This window comes from Scyliorhinus canicula, chromosome 16 (assembly GCF_902713615.1).
Source record: "Scyliorhinus canicula chromosome 16, sScyCan1.1, whole genome shotgun sequence".
Taxonomy (NCBI): Eukaryota; Metazoa; Chordata; class Chondrichthyes; order Carcharhiniformes; family Scyliorhinidae; genus Scyliorhinus; species Scyliorhinus canicula.
In genome coordinates this window covers 54,572,651-54,592,452 of record NC_052161.1, presented here as the reverse complement: position 1 = coordinate 54,592,452, position 19,802 = coordinate 54,572,651, and the positions used below count along the sequence as shown (strand labels likewise).

Sequence of the window (19,802 nt, the reverse complement as noted above, 5' to 3'; positions counted from 1 at the left end):
GTCGAAAATATAATTATTTGATTTCAGTGGCTGGCACTTGTTCTATTAAGCAAATGAATGGTTAATGCAATGCTATTAATTTCTGACCTGCTCTGAGCAGTATATTGATAATTGGAGAACATTTTGTTTTCTTGCTGTCTGGGACTTTGTGTTGTGTCTGCTGATAAAGTCTCATTTTGTGTCTAAATTGAATGATATTTTAGCATGACGCCTTATTTTACTATAAAACAAGCCGTTTGAAGGGAAAGAGCAGATATAAATTACAGCTGACGCATATAAAGTAGTCTCAGATCTTCACAGCCTACATGCATAGAATACACACGTTCTCCAGCTGTTCGGACCACACTGAAAATGGAATGATCCAAAGTTCCAATGTACACGATGTGATACCTAATTAACATCAGCTTAACAGAAATAACGCAATTGTTTAACTTTACTGCCGCAAATAAAGTCAAACTCGCCTGGCATTGCAATCCTACATTGCGACAGCAATGTACATCATGTTCAAGCAATTGTCAAATCTCTAATGCTGTGCTGTCAAATCAAACAAAACCTCCGTCATGTTTAGATAGTGGAAAGTACCTGTGCTGCAGATACATAACATAAATTTGATGCGCCTTCTTGTTAATACTTCATGCATAATTACGAAGTATTATTAAACTGGAACAAGACTAGTGGCCCTTATTAATACTTTTCATTCATTTACCGGATGTGGGCGTCGTTGACTAGGCCAGCATTAATTGCCCATCACTGGATAGGAATGTGTGTGTTGATTGGTTAGATTGCTGATCACTTCAGCTCTGCCCTTCATTCTTACACCAGATAGTTGACCGTTGGATCGATATACACGTATATGTATATGTGTATAAACTCGTGCAAATGCTGTATAATATTCCATTGTCATGTTTTATTGCAAGGCGCAAGATAAGAAACAATTAGACCAAACACACTGTACCGTATGTTTGGTGATTGACACCAGCAGTAAATGGGGATAGTTGCAATAACAAAGTACACGTTTGAACTGATAAGTTATTTCATGTTTTTTTTTCTGCATTTATTAACCACCAGAGCGTCTCAATAAAACATATATTTACACATTATACACAATACTTTCGGAGTATGAGGTATATACCCACTTACGAACTTTTACTGAAAGCTAACAGTCAAAAATACAGATACCATAGCTTTGTGTGGTTGTATAAATTACTCGTTTTCTGCAGTCCAACAATTTTCTTACAAAATTGAATATTACAACGAAAATACGTTCTGTACACAAGTATTAAAATATTCGAATTACAAAAATTACGTCTGTACATAAATATAAGACAGTGTGTTGCTTAGAGTTAAACACAATCCTTCATTCCATCGCATTTAGATACCGAGAGTATGGGCTCGTTCACTAAACCAGTTACAACCCAGACAGAAACGATTTGAGCCTCGCGCCTTCTACATTCCTGCCATTATTTAGGTTTTTAGGAAACAGATCCTACCTATCGGTCCGGTCCCCAGTAAAGTGCAAGGGTAAACCACTATCCTTCCATTCTCCAACCGAATTGTGTCCCAGTGGGTTCCATTATACATTGGCCGGATAAGTACTCCTGTCGTCATCGATATCCACCTCTTCGTCGCTATCCTCTGACACTTCTGACTCATTCTGCTGAGATGCCGGGGAGGCCGAGCAATGAGACCCGTTCAATAGCACCGCTTTATTCTGATCCGGACTCAGGCACCTCTCACCCTTGTCGCACTGACTTTCGATGGACTGATCCGAATTGTCCGATTCTTCTCTTTTGGTTCCTTGGGGATTTTCCTGTTATTCGAAAAGAAACATTTTGCAGTCTAGCAGGAGTAAGATATGCAAAGCAACTACACTGACTAATATAGCGTTTGAAATAACCGTGGCCATTCTGTAAATCAATGCATTTCGATGCTGCATATTGTTGAGAGAATAATGGCCAGATTAAGGATTCACCAGATTTATATTTCCAATTATTTTGTGTCAAGAGGCGCGTGTGAAGCCACCATGTTGCACCAGAGACGTTCAGCTGATACGTTAAAGAGTTAGGACCAGGTTTCTAGTTTGGAACGGTGTCCGGAACATTCCGGTTGATTTTATTGTTACATTCACGCGCGGATATTTTGAAGATGCACATTGCAAAGTGCTTGAAAAATGTCCTCGAGGTTTATCCTCAAGTCACTCTCGTGTCGGTGTTATTTAATTAACCAGGTTACATTGCTAATGGAGCAACAAAACAAACTCGCAATAGTTTAAATGAAAAGTCATCGACCTGAGATGTTAACGCTGTTCCACTCTCCACCGGCACTGCCGGCCTTGTGGGGTATTTCCAGCATTTTCTGATTTTATCTCCCATTAAATTCGTTTTCTGCGTTGAGATTTAGAGGGGGGCAGTATCACCCAAGCCAGTGTTTCTCTCTCAGGCTTGTGTGGGAGCCTGAAAAATCCACACAAATACTCTTGCCAGCTGCCATTCTGTAACCTTTGGTGGCGTTAAAAGGGAATAGTTGTTGTGGAACAGTTTGAAAAGCTATCCTCGCACTATTCACTGTTGGGTTCTATAGCTTGCAAGATACCGGGATTAGCAAAGCGAGAGCAATTTCAGGCCTGATCGTTTAGCTTCCCACAGTCCTCCAATGTTAATGCAGTGTTTGTTTCACGAGGTAATCTCCAATTGTGGATTTTGTGGGACTATATATATTTTATTGAATTAGTTCCTCTTTGGGGTAGGAGGGAATGTCACAGAAAGTTGAAAGGTTAACGGTGCTGGTATTATTATGGCCAGCTTATCTTCCACAGTGGCTCGCTTAGAAATCAATGTGCCAGTTAATAACATTGCTTTTAAAGTGCATTTTAATACTTTGAGAACGATTTCGGAGCATTCGTATTTACCGCAGAATGGTTTTACGTTTTAAAACTCTAGATCTCACTCACAACCGATTATTTCCGAGCAGGAACCTCGATGGGACACTAATAGAAATTAAATCATAAATCGACTGGGTAAAACGTACCATATCCGGAATGTCATTGTCTGCTATACTCTTGCTACTGTACGCGATAGTGGTGCTGTCAGCAGTGAACCTATTTGGTTTTGATGTTTAAAATTAATTTAGATCAATGTTGAGAATTAAGAGTGTTGGCCAGCCAATGGGATTCTTTCATTTAAACTAATTGGTAATTTTTTTTTGACTTCGCCATCTTGATTTCCCTGAACTAATTTTTTTAACATTTTAACAATATTAAATATCAGTCGTTCAAAATGTCGTCACCAATAGAATAAGTGGCAAAATGTCAAATTGTTACACAAGACTGTGTGAAAGTTCCTTTTGACTTCCAAACGTAAACGCTCACTGGTTGGGGTGGCACGGTGGCCGCAGTGGTTAGCACTGCTGCCTCATGGTGCTGAGGACCCGGGTTCGATCCTGGGTCACTGTTCGTGTGGAGTTTGCACATTCTCCCTGTGTCTTCCTGGGTCTCACCCCCACAACCCAAGGATGTGCAGGGGAGGTGGATTGGCCACACTAAATTGCTCCTTAATGGGAAAAAATATAATTTGGTACTCTAAATTTATTTTTTAAAAGCTCAGTGGTAAACACTGATAGTGAACATATTTGCAAAGTACTCATCACAGGTTTCTAAACGATACTTGTTGGCAGATGGTTCCCAAGTTGCTTTGTACTTTTATACCCGCTGCTATGGTCTAAATTGCGAGATGCAGCATTAGGTACGAAGATGAAAATACAATGAGCCAGGCGTAATGCATGTCGATAAATTAACAAATGCATGTGCTCCTTCAACAATGGATCAATAAATATTCTTTGAATTGCGTGGATACTTTGCCCACTTTTAGGTTGGTCCCCAAGAATTAATTGGACAAACAACATATGGGACTGCTGAAGAATTAATAGATTCTGAATGCAGAGAACGCGAACGGGCCAATATAATTGATGTAGGAACCACATTAGAAGCTTTTAACATTTGTGCAGCTCCAGTGGCTCGACCTGAATTCCAGCATGACTATTTGTCTTTTCAATCAAGGTAAAGAGGTTAAATAACCCTTCAAATTACTTCGGCACACAAAATATAATAGGCTGCGACATTAAAGATAAGTTCATCAGAACACTCATTTCTATGACAACGGAAAGCTCCGTTTCCAGAGAGAGAGTGGATGGGAGCAGAATCTTACCTGTTTGAGCCGCCGCCACTTAGCTCGACGATTCTGAAACCACGTCTTTACCTGTAGAGAGGGAGAGAGAAAATACCCTGAGCTTTGGTGCAGTGGGTAGTTTTTCTACGGATTCCTACCAGGAATCTGTACATAAAATCAGTGTAACTGCAGTTTTGAAGATTCTAATATTTAGAATTAAAATAAAAAGAAACCTCGAGTGTCTTGATCCCCAGGATTAACAAAAGAACAAGAATGAGGAAGACAAGGTACGCTTTAAATACGAAAAACAAATAAAATAATCACAAAAGTGAAAATGCAATGGGAACACACTTAACATAATTGGGAATATTCCAAATCATACGGTAAAAAATTGCCTATGTATAAAAAATATGAAATATCATTGAACATTTTCACGATCAAATGCTGATATATAGAATGACCCTATATACGTGCGCCACAAGTGTAAATGTCTACAGAAATTTTGTGCATGGAGACTTAACACACTTTACATGCGGTTGGTTTCATCATACTTTTCGTGTACCTGTCTCTCGCTTAGCTGCAACATCTTGGCCAGTCTCTTTCGCTCAGGGGGTGAGAGATATTTCTGGGTCTCAAATTTCTTTTCCAGTTCAATGGTCTGGTCGTTTGAGAATCGAACTTGTCCCCCTTTTCTTTTGTGCGGCGGCCTCTGAATAAAATGGCTCCATATCAATGGTTTCCCTGCAGGAAAAATCAACCGAAACTATAGGAGTGATCATGCTTGATCATATCACAAAGCGCTAATTGCATCAGGGAATTAAAATGACATTTAAATGCTATTTTAGCAGCCCCATTTGTATAACCAGGCTCACATTCTTGTTCTATTAGTGAAAATGTCGACAGAATAAATCAAACGGAAGGTGGAAATCCGGAATGGACCTAATGATTAATATCGAATTATATATTCACAGAAGGCTAAATCTGATGACAAATTGGTTGTGTTTTGTGTGGCTTATACCACGTGAAACTTGTCCTTATTTGTTTTTTGCACTTGATAGATTGTGTTTTTTTTTAAATCCTCCAAAAACAAATTTGGAAAAGGGCATTAAAAAAAAGGTCCGGGATCTCTTTCTCACAATACAACATTGATTTCATACAGGCCTTGAGGCTTGTGTGAAACGTACCAATTCAGGACTATGGCAACATTTCCGTCAATGTGTTTCCTGTTGGTCTATCTTGCAAAGGGCTGTTATTTCCTTCTGCTGCTCGACAAAAATGAGTCAAGGAAGCCGAGATATGCTGTTTTATGGTTTCTGCGTAACAGCTCGTTACAGTACACTGCAAAGAATCTTGAAAATGCGTGATAGTTTGTAAATGCTATGCAACGATCGGTTAGGTTATTTACCATGTACACTTCCAATACGATGTCTAGTCGAATATAAACTCATGTGACGCTTTAGGACCATCGAGTTACTTTGCGCGTTGATTCGGATTCTCGCTGCTTTCTTCGCCGAAAGTGCGCATTAGTTTATGAGAAAAACGAAATCTGCGCCCGCACGGCGGAGATAATTGCGCTGATTCGAATGCGAAGGGAACTCCTTCAGAAATTGACTTTGGCGAGAATCAAAACCCAATTAAATCCTTCCAATTTCCGCGGAACAGTTATTTTCCGAGAGTTTCGCTTGCGTCATTCCCCGCTTCGATTGCTACAAAAACACCCGCAGAAAATAGGAAGCAACTGGTTATTTTAGCTGCCCATAAAGTCACATCCCACACAGAGGAAATGAACAATATCAGAAAAACGTATCCCGGCTATCAGAAGTCGAGTGTTTCCTGTATATGTCTGTATTGAGGATGTCGATAAAATAATCAGCAGTGTGCACGACTCCCGAGGAAGAGCCTGCCCTGACTGAGAGGAAAACATTTAACAGCTCTGCAACCAGATTTACTCCTATCGAGAGCTCAAGATTTCCTGTATGAACGAGAAAAGGTCAGCCCTTCAGATCACAAACTGCTGAATTAGCCCAAGCTGCAACTTGTGCGCAATGTGACCTGTCAGTTGAACGGATTTACAAAAGCCAAGCTCGCTCATATTTATGGACGAAATGGTCTTTTACTTTTTCGAGTGTCTACCCCAGAACATGATTTGGCCACAATTTTAAAAAAAAACAAACAATGTAAACGACATTAAGTCTGCTGTAGATTTCTGACAATCCCCTTCTCCCAGGGGAGTATGTCGGGCTGAAGTAATGTGTGAAAGAGCACACTGCCATGAATTCTTTCATTTTCATTTTCAGCTCCTTCTCGCAAGCTTCAGGTCTCATGTAGTTTATCACTGAAATAAAAGTGGGGGGTTGGGGGGGGGGGGGGGACATAATTTAGCTCTGTAACCTCATCACTGGATGTTCTGGTGTTCGAGGCAGTCGAGAGATCAGAGTTCGTTTGAGGAAGTGTACATTCCACAAGCTCTGGGGGAAATGGCATTGTCCCTGGTGTCAAATCACGCGAACGGTTATTGCATTTTACATTGAAATCAGCGAACGAAAACGGGCGCTCGGATTGTCCCCAAGCGCCTGCTTTTTATTTACTCCTTCAGCGCAACTAATAGAATAAAACACATTTAGTGAGAAGATTGTATCATCTTAACCCCACCGCCGCCGACCCCCTCCCCTTCCTTTCTGGAACAAAACAAAAACAGGAGCGATGTTCAGAGAAGTTAAAATTGCTGCACGTCGTTAACAATGAGAAGAAATTGGAAAGGAGACGAGTTCTTACCCAGCGTGTCCTGTCTGAGGAATGCGTGCGTGTAGTCGTTCACAGTCCTGGCGAAGGGGTACAGGGCTCCGGTGAAGGCGCTGCTGCTGTATGGTGCCAGGGCCGGCTGGTGGAAGGCTGGGTGGATGGGAGTCGGTTCGTAGATTGGAGTTCGGTACGGGGAAGCTATGCTGGTGAAGGACGAGTTGGGGGACGGCAGAGCCGGGCCGGGGCCCACGGCGGACGGGTGAGGAGCCCCGCTGCGCCCCAGGATGTCGTCGATGTAGAACGGGGTCGGGTGCACCGCTTGCATCGGGGTCGGCGCGTACAGCGGCAGGTTCAGACTCATGGCCGAGGAGTTGGCGTGCTGCTGGTATTGCATGACTGCTGGTGTCCTGTCTGTGTGTGTGTGTGTTTGGAGGGAGGAGGGACTGGGGGGAGGGAGGGTGGGAGGGGGGTAAGAGGAAGGGGGGGGGGGGTCCTCCTTCAGCACTGCTTGAGGTGCAAGAGCGGATTGGAAGCTGGTGCAGCTCAGGGCTGGAAGGGCAGACGGGATATTCCTGCTGTGAACTTTCAGAACTACCTTCAATTTAGCACCAGTGCGGCTGGAGAGAGATTTCTATGGGCCTGGGCGGGGCCACGGGGCTTGTGTCAATTTCCCTGCCTTGGCGGCTCGCTGATTGGCTGCAGATCAGGAGCTCGTGCTCAGCCTTCCTGACCGGCCCCTTTGTCCCAATGCGCAGCCGCACTGAGGGACCCACCTTCAGGGGGTGGAAATACATCCCCCCTCCCGACCCCACCCACTCCCAGCCCAGGTAAACACAGGAAAGAGCAAAAGTGTGCAGACAGTCTGGACATACACAGGGCGACAGCAGAGTTTAATGCCACAAGGGCCCAGGGATACTGCGGCCGTTTATTTACCGACAATGCTGCCCATATTATTCACATCTGAGCAATCTGGAAATTGCAGTATTTCCATCCCGGCAACCATTTAACCTGAAACACACACACAAGAAAGGTCACAGAAACGAACCAAGTTCACAGAGGCTTGGCAGAATCCCGGCAGCCGAATCTACCCCTGTAGATGGCGGCAAGCTGTTAAGTCCCGCCAGCAGTTGTAGAGAGAAAACAAATAACTCGTGTACCTGCCTGGACCAACATCAGGATGAGCTTTGGATTGTCTGCTGGGAATTCGGCGCAATGTTCGCTTCCATTCTGGAGCCAGTCGCGGAACTCTAACACTGTAGACTGAAAAAAATAAGTTCTTCGTCAACCCTGGTCAAAAAGAAACGTATCTGTTCCTTTCTTTTTATGATTACAAGTGTCGAATTCCCAAAACCTTAATATAAATGGCCTTCGTTCACAGTGAGCTCTTTAACTAGGAATAGAACATCAGTTATATCAGAAGCAAGTGCCTTTCAGCAGTGCTGTTCACTTGTGAGGACCATTCAGGGATTGTCGTCAGATTCATGTTCGGCTGCCCGGTGATGAACGAACGGCCTTTGCAGCTCACGGTGACAACTTACTTTAGCGACCGAGGCATCCACAAACCAATCAACAGTTTCAAGCTGCGTTCCCACTTCTCCATTCGAGAGTTAGCAATGCCTCGGGGAAAATGTATATTACAGGAGGGGGGGGGGGGGGGGGGGGGTGACTGTGAAATATCGGTGTGGCGTTAAAATGCATAACAAATTGCTTGTTACACTTGGGAATTCCAATACACATCTGTCTGTTCAAACACGTTTGCGCCAGTAGAATATTTAACCTCACGGCAACGCGCTCAATTATTAAATTGGAACGAAGTTAAAAATACGCAAGGCTAGTTAGAGCATAAATATTTGGAAAAGTTCGGGAACTTCAGACGTCAAGCAAAAAAAAAGTGATCTTCATAACCAGTGGATTTTTTAAAATTGAGATTTAGTAATTGCAGCAAATAAAGCGTGTTTGATTCCAGGGGTTAAAGGGGCAGCGATTCATAACTTAACATACTGCCAATATTATTCCCTGATTAAATGTATTAGTTTTATGAGTTCTGTAAACTGCTTAATCAAATTACGACAATGAATACGTTAAAAGGCACAAGTTAATTGAGTGCAGTCTATTCCATAAATTATCACTCTTGCCTAAATGGGACCTGATTCCTCATTATCCCGCCACATTTTCGGGGCAGGAAGCTCTGAGTGGTCTGAGTGTGGAGATACTTCGCTCTACGTGGACATGTTGGCTTTATTCAATTTGCGAAGGCAGTCTGTAATACGCTTCAATGCACATTCTATGGGAACACTTATTTAATCGAGTCGACCGCATTTCCAAGATCTGCTCGGCTGATTTTATAGAGTTTATTCACACAGTAAACAGGCGGAGAGACAAGAGTAGAAGCAAACCCCATCGGAAGGTGATGCCGTACTCTTTCCAGGAGGACATTTGGCTAGGTTTTATTTTTAAACACAATAACTGACACATGAAAAACATGTAGTCATCGAGATAAACTGTCCGATATTGTAACAGTTTTGAATGTCCAATACTCTTGAAGTGTAGATTATAAGAAAAGTAATTAGTTTAACGTTGGACCTCATTTTTAAAATCTACTTTAACTCAGCTATTGTCTTTCGGTTTGATGTAGTTAATATTAATTGCCTAATCTGCTGATTATTGTCGATGGCTGTTGGTCTCAGTGGGTGTTTTCTATAGTGATTACATTATAATCAGACAATACATTGATAAATGCAATCGAATCACTTAATTCGCCAAAGGACCTGAATAATACATCAGACTATATTTGCTTTCAGCTCATTGTTCATCTTGTGATTACAACTTTGTTTTTGTTAGAGGTGAAATACTGTATAATGATTGCAAATAGCAGTAGGTTGAAAACAGGACCGAATTGCTACAACAGCCCAGCAGTCAGACAATGTCACTCCAGTGAAGAGCAACAAGGTGATTCAAAGAGCATTGAAAAGCGATACACACAATTCTGACTGATCAGATGATTGAATTGAATTACATTCAATGATGCCTATAGTCGCCTATAGAAACAAAATATTTTATCATTATAAAAACAAGGTTCTAGTGTCGAGGAAATTATAACGATCAGTTAGTTTTGTTATAAGGGAACTAAAGCATAACGTGAAGCACTGGCACTGCCATTGTTTGCTGCACGGAAGATTCGTTTGTCGATTACTCTTTGATTGAGACTTGCATCATAAATTGCGTTCTCAGCCGATTTCAGCTCAGTAACTGGAGAAGGGAAGAAACAGAAGAATTGGTTACGAAAAGCCGCAACAGTTGTGGTTCAATTCAGAGCAGTTGGGTTGCCCTGGGAGTCTGGCACTTAATGGACCCTCTGAATGTTTTCAATGGATACACTTTATCATCAAATAATCTCTGCACCGAACTATTTTGCACAATTTTGAATCATTCATATAGCAAAATGTGCTAAAATTATAAATATTGTTGGATAAACCGAGACATCCACCTGTGCGGTTACAAGCTATTCTTTAGTTGGGGAAATAGCGGCGTACTGAACTCTGTCTTCCAAGACTAATGGCTCAATTTCTGTATTATTTACCCCGAAGATGTCAAGACCCTCGGCAGAGGAGGAACTGTTTAATATTCAGCATAAACCCGCAAGCAGTCATGTTCGAAAGCGGATACCAAATCCTGCCAATACAGGAAATGAGTGATGCTGCGATGGGATTGACAACAATTTATTCAAATTACACTGGGGGTATTCACCTTAACCGGGCACTTTTACATTTATACATTGTTGGGACTATGTAACGAACCGGCCTTTTACAAAGATTTTCAACACTGGCTGCGCTCCGTCAGTTAATGCTTATAAAACCGTGTTGCTTCGAGTGACAGATCTGGTTATGACGAAGTGCTTTGAAGAGGGGCTCCTTAAACCGTTCAAATATCCAGTTTGTTGGCGCCGTAATGGGCACCTGCCGCTAGAATGGCTCTTGACAGATCAAATAAATTAGACTGGAGTCTTTCCAAATCAAAGAGCTGACAATATTCATGCTGAAGATTCCAAGTGGACCCAAGGATGGAGGGTCAGGACGGCGCCACTGGTAAAACACGCCGATGTTTAACGAGGTTGCATCAGCCTCTTAAAGATAACTGTAATCTATTCTGAATGGGAGAGTGCTGGGGGCAATATAACATGTGAAGCGTTGTAAAATGCCGAGAGGCCACTGTTATACATTGTCAACACTTAATCATGTTCCAGTACCGCCAAAGGGGGACTTGGAGCAATAACTCCATGGAGTATTTTCATTGAAATAGGCGTCTGAATATAAGTCTAGCGGTGTTTGCAAACTTCTATTTTGTTTGAGATAACAGATGTACAAGAGTGTCCACGTGGTTGTTACCCAAGTGGGGGCGGCGGGGGTGTTGGGGGTGTGGCTGGCGGGAGGTGGCAGGGAGAGAGATATGAGGTTAGTAAATTTGCACATATACCAAGATGCTGATAATACCAGATGTAAGTGTTCCGAATGCAAATCTTAAACCCACCAAATTCTATTAAACAAACCGGGGGAAAATAAATGGGAGCATAATTAGGATTGACCTGTCTGGGCCTGCAGAGCTGCCGTTTCTGGGATTCCGGCTCATGTCGCGTCCAGCTGGACGAGGACAACAACTTCAATGCACATCAGAGCGCAAAGCTCACAGCTCCTTTCACCAAAAGCACACTTATGAAGAGAACCATCAGCTCTCTGTCAAAACATCATTGTCGACTTTAATCGTTCCAATTGGATTGCTACTGTCGCTATGAGCGTAAAGTGAATACACAGCGCAATAGTGTGTCCTATTTAACACCTCGTTTGAGGGCTAATTGTAATTTCATGGAACATTGTGGTGGGTGGGGTGGGGTGGGGGTGGGGTAACTGGACATTAGGGGCCTGTCAGAACTTTATTAAACGTTCATTTTTGTTGCAGGTTAATTTGCCATGAGGTAAATGAGGAAAGTTGTAGAAACATTCCTCAGTAAATGTTTATGAACAACATAATTAATTAAACTTATTTAATTCGGAATAGTTGATGAAGATTTATTTCCATTCATTCAGGAGGCGGGATAAAAACATTTAAGATATTCAAGTCTAGAGAGGGACATTTTAATTCCATTTAATTAATTCCATTGATTATTATAGCAAATTTGGTAGGTTTAAGTTTGATAGGGATGTTTTAGTGGCGATTCAATCACCCCCATATTACATCCGTAAACAAATCCTCCGCTGTTTAAATATTCTGGTTATAAATTTGTATCTGGCCAAATGTCCTTAGTGCCTGAGATCAACTGTTAGACCTGGAAGTATTTATTATTGAACACTGCTTCGACGATATCGGATTGTGGAGCCAACAGTACAAAGTGCAACATTTAAACAGCGGATGTAATTGTGTTTTATATAAACTCACCTGGACCGCCTATGCTCGAACGCTGTTCCCAAATTAGAGTCCGATTTTGTTATATTGCCAGCTCAATCCATCACGCGCATTGTGCTGTGCTCACATTATCAATGAAAACCTTGCCGATTGCCATAAACGCGCGAGCATGTCTTCAAAACAACCCATTCAAAACAAATCCAAATTAGAGAAAGATTTCTGGACGCGCAATAGCTTCAACTCCTCCGTCCACCTTTGAAGCCGCTTTACCTCTGATTCCGTTTACTGTGTACACAATGCCCGAACAATTTATTTTTCAAATCTTCGGTCAATGTTTTACATCTGGCCATTTTAAGTAATCGGATATTAATCTAACTATATGCCTGTGATCAAACCTTTAAATCGGTTCACAGAAACATGTACACTTGACAGTGAGATTGATAATCACTGTTCTCTGAGGAAATAAGTCCACTTGACGGGTAGCTTAAGGCTGTCAGCTTAAGGGGGGAATAGTACGCGCGCGATTAGTTTGGAAAGATCATCGTCAAATAATCAATATTTACAAGTCGCGGATCGATGAGGTAAGCAAGTGTCGGAGCTGGGCAGGTGGCGTCCGTCTCGCTGGCGGCAAGCTTCAAGCAAACATATGAATATTCTCGCACCAGGTTATTTACCTATCAGCTCCTGATATCCGATTGTACCGGTAAGGGGTAATTGGGGGATGAAAGAGCTCATTTAATTAAAGTTGCCTTGATATCAGACAGGTTTTAAGAACAAAAGCAAAATACTGCAGTTGCTGTAAATCGAAAATCAGATGAGAAACTGTTACTCAGGTCAGCCGACAACTTCAGTGTTAATGTTTCAGGTGGATGGTGTTTCATCAGAACTGAGTAGATGCAACGTAGTTTAAACAAATACTGTGCAGAGGTAGGGGAAGGGCAAGAGGGGAAGGACAAGGGAAGAACAACAGGGAAGGTATGAAACCAAAAGTGAAAATGCTGGAAAATCTCAACAGGTCTGGCAGCATCTGTAGGGAGAGAAAAACAGGGAAGGTATTTTCCTTCATCGTTCCTGCTTTCCACACTATCACATCGTGCACTCTAAATTTGACCATAAGACCATAAGACACAGAAGCAGAATTAGGCCACTCAGCCCATTAAGTCTGCTCTGCCATTCAATCATGGCTGATATTTTTCTCATCCCCATTCTCCTGCCTTCTCCCCATAACCCCTGATCCCGTTATATATTTTTTATAAATTTAGAGTACCCAATTCATTTTTTCCAATTAAGCGTGGCCAATCCACCTAGCCTTCAAATCTTTGAGTTGTGGGGGCGAAACCCACGCAAACACGGGGAGAATGTGCAAACTCCCCACAGGCAGTGACCCAGAGCCGGGATCGAACCTGGGACCTCGGCGCCGTGAGGCTGCAGGGCTAACCCACTGCGCCACCGTGCTGCCCTCTGATTCCCTTATTAATCAAAAACCTCTGTCTAAAAGACACTCAGTAATTTGGCCTCCACAGCCTTCTGCGGCAAAGAGTTCCACAGATTTACCACTCTCTGGCTGAAGAAATCTCTCCTCTTCTCTGTTTTAAAGGATCGTCCCTTTAGTCTGAGATTGTGTCCTCTGGTTCTAAGTTTTCCTACAAGTGGAAACATCCTCTCCACATCCACATCCACAAGCCTCACAGTATCCTGTAACTTTCAATAAGATCCTTCTAAACTCGAAAGAGTACAGACCCAGAGTCCTCAACGGTTCCTCATATGACAAACCCTTCATTCCAGGGAACCTGCTCTGGACCCTTTCCAAGGCCAGCACATCTTTCCTTAGATATGGGGCCCAAAACTGCTCACAATACTCCAAATGGGGTCTGACTCATACAGCCTCAGAAGTACATCCCTGGTCTTGTATCCTAGCTCTCTTGACATGAACGCTAACATTGCATTTGCCTTCCCAACTGCTGACTGATCCAGCATGTTAACCTTAAGAGAATCATGAACAAGGACTCCTAAGTCCCTTTGAGCTTCTGATTTCCTAAGTATTTCCCCATTTAGAAAATAGACATTGTTATGTAAGGCCTATTTGTCCTATTTGTTGCTCGCAATTGCAACTTAATGTTGCTGCATGTGAATATACAAACGAGTATACACATGTGAGTATACCACCATACAAACCTGAATTAGGAGCAGGAGTAGATCATCCAGTCCCATGAGTCTTCTTCACCTCCCCCCCAAAAATGGCTAATCTGATTGAGACCCCACCTCCACATTCTGCCACCCATCCACCCCCGCCCCTCCCCCCACATAACCTTCCAATCCCATGTTAGTCAAGAATCTCAGCCTTGAGCATGGACGTCACCGTTCTCTGCGGAAGAGAGTTCCACTCAGAGAAGAAATTCATCTCCTCTGGTCTTAAATGGAAGACCCCTCATTGTTAAACAGTTCCTTCATTCTTGTCTCTCACATAAGGGGAAACTTCTTTCCAACCTCCAGCCTGTAAATTCTCCTCAGGATCTTCTACGTTTCAAATAGATCATCCCAAATCATCGAAACGCCAATGGATACAGACCCGGCCTGTTCAGCCTTTGCTCAAAGATAACCCCTCCCCCATCCCCCAGTTGAGCGAACCATCTAAGAACTGCTTTCAACTGCATTTATATTATTTCTTAAATAAGAAGGCCAAACTTGTACACAGTATCGAAATGCAGTCTTACAAATTCCCTGAACAGCTGTGGCAAAGTGTTGTTTTATATTCCATTCCCCTTGCTATAAATTATATTTCATTTGCATGTAACTGCATTCTACAGTTTCCTGATTCATGTACCAAGACACCTACTTCCCTCTGTACCTTAGAGTTCCACCGTCATTCTCAAATTAAAGAATATGTCGCTTTTCTGCTCTTCCAACAGAAGTGGACAAGATCGGGGCGGTATGGCGGCACAGTGGTTGGCACTGCTGCCCCATGGCACCGAGGCCCTGGGTTCGATCCCGGCCCCGGGTCACTGTCCATGTGGAGTTTGCACATTCTCTCTGTGTCTGCGTTGGTGTCATCCCCACAACCCAAAGATGTGCAGGGTAGATGGATTGGCCACGCTAAATTGCCCCTTAATTGGAAAAATAAATTGGGTACTCTAAATTCATTTTTAAAGAAAGAAGTTGATAAGTTCACATTTTCACATTATAATCTATATGCTAAATTTTTGCCCATTTACTGATCTATCCCTTTGCAGGCACCTTATGTCCTCCTCACAACTCATTTTTCTACCTATCTTTGTGCCATCAATAAATTTAGCAACCATTCATTCGGTCATTTATCCAAGTAATTGATAAGAATTGCAAATAATTGAGGCTCCAGCGCTGATTCCCCTGGCACTCCACATGTCACCTCTTGCCAACCTGAAAAGACACATTTATCCCGACTCTCTATTCCTGTTAACTAACCAATCCTCTATTCCTGTTAATACATTACCACCTATAACATAAGCTCTTATTTTACGTGGTAACCTTTGATGAGGCAGCTTGTCAAATGCCTTATGGAAATCTAAGTACAGCACATCCACAGGTTTTCTTTCATCCATGTTGCTTGTTACTTCCTCAAAGAACTCCAATAACTTAGACATGATTTTTTTTTTTTACAAAACTATGTTGACTCTGCTTGGTTACATTGAGATTTTCTAAGTGCCCTGCTATAGCCTCCTTATTAATAGATTCCTGCAATTTCCCTACATCAGACGTTATGCTTACTGGGCTGTAGTTTACTGCTTTCTGTCTACTTCCTTTCTTGAATAGAAGAGTCACATTTGCTATTTTCTAATTGGATGGGACCTTTCCAGAATCTAGGGAGTTTGGAAAATTATAATAATAACCTTTATTAGTGTCACAACTAGGCTTACATTAACACTGCAATGAAGTTACTGTGAAAATCCCCTAGTCGCCACACTCCGATGCCTGTTCGAGTACACTGAGGGAGAATTCAGAATGTCCAATTCACATAACAAGCACATCTTTCGGGACTTGTGGGAGGAAACTGGAGCACCCGGAGGAAACCCACACAGACACGGGGAGAACATGCAGACTCCACACAGTCAGTATCCCAAGCCGGGAATTGAACCCAGGCCCCTGCCACTGTGAAGCAACAATGCTAACCACTGTGTTACAGTGGCGCCCACAAAAAAACAATGCATTTATTATCTCAGCAGCCGCTTCTTTTAAGATCCTCGGATGAAGTCCATCAGGACCTGAGGACTTACCAGCTTTTAGTTCTAATAATGTTCTCAATACTCTGGTATTTGCAGTTGTTTTAAGTTCCGCCCTCCCTTTCACCTCCTAATTCATAATTATTTCTGGGACTTTGTTTATACCTTCTACAGCGAAGACAGGTGAAAAATATCTGTTCAATTCATCTGCCATTTCATTTTCCATCATTAATTTCCCACTCTCACTTTCTAGAGGGCCCACACTCACATTACTTCCTGTTTTATTTTTAAATACCTATAGAAACCCTTACTACCTGCTTTTATAATTCAAACTAACTTTCTCCAGTATTCACATTTTTCACTCCTTATTACTCTTTTGGTCATTCTTTGCTGTTCTTTATATTCTGCCCAATCCTGCCACTCAACTTTGCAAAATTATACACACTTTCTTTCAAGTTGATACCATCTTTAGTTTCTTTAGTTGGCCACAGATAGAATGTCCTTCCCTTAGACTCTTTCTCTTTTAAAAAAAATGTTTTTAAGGGATAATTTAGTGTGGCCAATCCACTTATCTTGCACATCTTTGGGTTGTGGGGGCGTAACCCACGCAAACACGGGAAGAATGTGCAAACTCCACACGGACCGTGATCCAGAGCCGGTATCGAACCTGGGACTTCGGCGCCGTGGGCAGCATTGCTAACCACTGTGCCACCTTGCTGCCCTAGAGTCTTTCTCACTGGAATTAATATTTTATGAATATTCTGAAATACTTCCTTAAATGTCCGCTACTGCATTTTGATTGACCTATCCATTAACCTAATTTCCCAATTCACTTCAGCCACTTTGTCTTCATGACCTCATAGTTGTCCTTATTTAAGTGTAAGGGATAGCACAATTGCTTCACAGCTCCAGGGTCCCAGGTTCGATTCCGGCTTGGGTCACTGTCTGTGCGGAGTCTGCACATCCTCCCCGTGTGTGCGTGGGTTTCCTCCGGGTGCTCCGGTTTCCTCCCACAGTCCAAAGATGTGCAGGTTAGGTGGATTGGCCATGATAAATTGCCCTTCGTGTCTAAAATTATTTGTCGATAAAATCAACCGTGATTATTGCTGTACCTCTATTACAAGCCTCCATTATTTCTTTCTGTATATTTGTGCAGTTCTATAAACTGCTCCCATAAGTGATTTTGTAATGTTAATATTTCTCATCTCCAACCAAACTGATCTTTAGAACTCATCACCACCCAAACTGATCTTCAGGACTAAGGTAATTTTTCACTATTGTACCAATGTCATGCTTAATTAACAGAAATACCCCTCCATCTTTCCTAGCATCTTGGCCTTCCTAAATGTCATACAGCCTTGAATAATCAGCCCCAATCCTGCAGCTATATATAATGGCTATCATACGTATTTCTACTTGTGCTACCAATTCATCTGTTTTGTTATTAATGCTACATGTATTCAGAGTCTTTAGTTCTGTATATTGTCATGACACCCCTGGGTTAGTGCATGGTCAATTCCAGCTCCACTTGACCTGGAGTCACAACTCAGGTGAAATTCGGTTTTATTTAAAATCCCCAAGGTCCTTGGTTGAACCTAATAAACAAGTCACCAGATTTGTTTGCCTCAACTTTTCTAGTTCTAGTGAGAGACACAGTCTGCCCTGTAATATACTTCACTTTTTTTCCCTTTTCAGAATCCTCCTTATGAATTCCAACAAGTCCCATGGCATTCCTCGCAACTTCCAACCTGCTGAGAGAACATGCGCCACTTTATTGCAATGGTAACTATTACGATCCATGACCAGACCCCAACAGTTGCTCGGATGCCGGACAGAAACTCCAATATTTAGGGCGGCATGTGGCACAGTGGTTAGCATTGTTGCCTATGGCACTGAGGACCCGGGTTCAAATCCCGGCCCTGGGTCACTGTCCGTGTGTAGTTTGCACATTCTCCCCGTGTCTGCATGGGTTTTACCCCCACAACCCAAAAATGTACAGGGTAGGTGGATTGGCCATGCTAAATTGCCCCTTAATTGGAAAAAAATAATTGGGTACTCTAAATTTATAGGAAAAAAAAAGAAACCCCAATATTTAATTTAATTTGTAAGACTGTCAGGAAAGGATAGTTAGATCCAGGAATGATTCCAGGCTCCAATAGGGATACGGTACATTAAAACATACTTTATTAGTATCACAGTATTGAGCTAACCTTAACATCATAAACTAAAATAGTTTATCATTACCAGTTAAACAATGCATAACAATGAAATTATACCTTTTAACTCCTAACTGTTATGTTTTAATCTCCACTGAAGCAAAATCCGCCCGAGGTCAAAATCCACTTTGAAATACAGTTAGCAAATACAGGGTTACCTACTGTACACTTGAATATAATTTCTTTTAGTAGACTGATTGGAGAGAGAGAGAGACGTCTGGTCAGGAAATAGCTTGCAGCTTCTTGTCTATGTACGGGCAGCACGGTAGCATGGTGGTTAGCATAAATGCTTCACAGCTCCAGGGTCCCAAGTTTGGTTCCCGGCTGGGTCACTGTCTGTGCGGAGTCTGCACATCCTCCCCGTGTGTGCGTGGGTTTCCTCCGGGTGCTCCGGTTTCCTCCCACAGTCCAAAGATGTGCGGGTTAGGTGGATTGGCCATGCTAAATTGCCCGTAGTATCCTAAAAAAGTAAGGTTGGCGGGGGGGGGGGTTGTTGGGTTACGGGTATAGGGTGGATACGCGGGTTTGAGTAGGGTGATCATTGCTCGGCACAACATCGAGGGCTGAAGGGCCTGTTCTGTGCTGTACTGTTCTATGTTCTATGTTCTATGTCACACTACTGTTAAACCTGCTAGCTTTTTGAAAACTGCTGTTCTGTTCACAGGCAAAATCTAAATGCACTGTTTTCCCAGAAACTGTGAGTCTGTTCTCAAACAGATCAAAAATACAACAACACCTGACTGCCTCAGCTCCATGGCTCCTCCCATTAATACATCATGTTACTCAAGTTAAACACAATACCTCAAATTAGTTACTTCCCAGGGCATCTTCTTTATATAAACAAAATCCCATTAGCCCAATTTCAAGTAAGCAATTTTTATGGTTGGAATGAATGATGATTTCATTTTTATGATGCTTTAATTGCACATCTGTAACCAAAAGGCCTCCACCCTCACCACCTTCCATCCTGTTCTGAGGAGGAGACCTCAGATACCTCTTAGAATTTCCAGCTATTTATCTTCTGGTGGCGTGGATGTGCAGGGCAGCCACAACGAAAAGAGCTCCCGCCGGTGGCCACAATTCTGGGC

The 19,802-nt window shown here is 42.5% G+C and overlaps 1 protein-coding gene across 1 annotated transcript; it reads right to left on the bottom strand.

Moving 5' to 3' along the window:
• Positions 1 to 1,029: 1,029 nt before the first annotated feature.
• hhex (hematopoietically expressed homeobox) lies at positions 1,030 to 7,357 on the bottom strand. The gene is made up of 4 exons (XM_038773237.1): positions 6,939 to 7,357; positions 4,726 to 4,904; positions 4,203 to 4,253; positions 1,030 to 1,810 (listed from the first exon to the last, which is right to left on the bottom strand). The coding sequence occupies exons 1-4, from the start codon at positions 7,297 to 7,299 to the stop codon at positions 1,574 to 1,576; spliced, it is 828 nt and encodes a 275-aa protein (XP_038629165.1). The 5' UTR covers positions 7,300 to 7,357; the 3' UTR covers positions 1,030 to 1,573.
• Between the last annotated feature and the right edge of the window lie 12,445 nt (positions 7,358 to 19,802).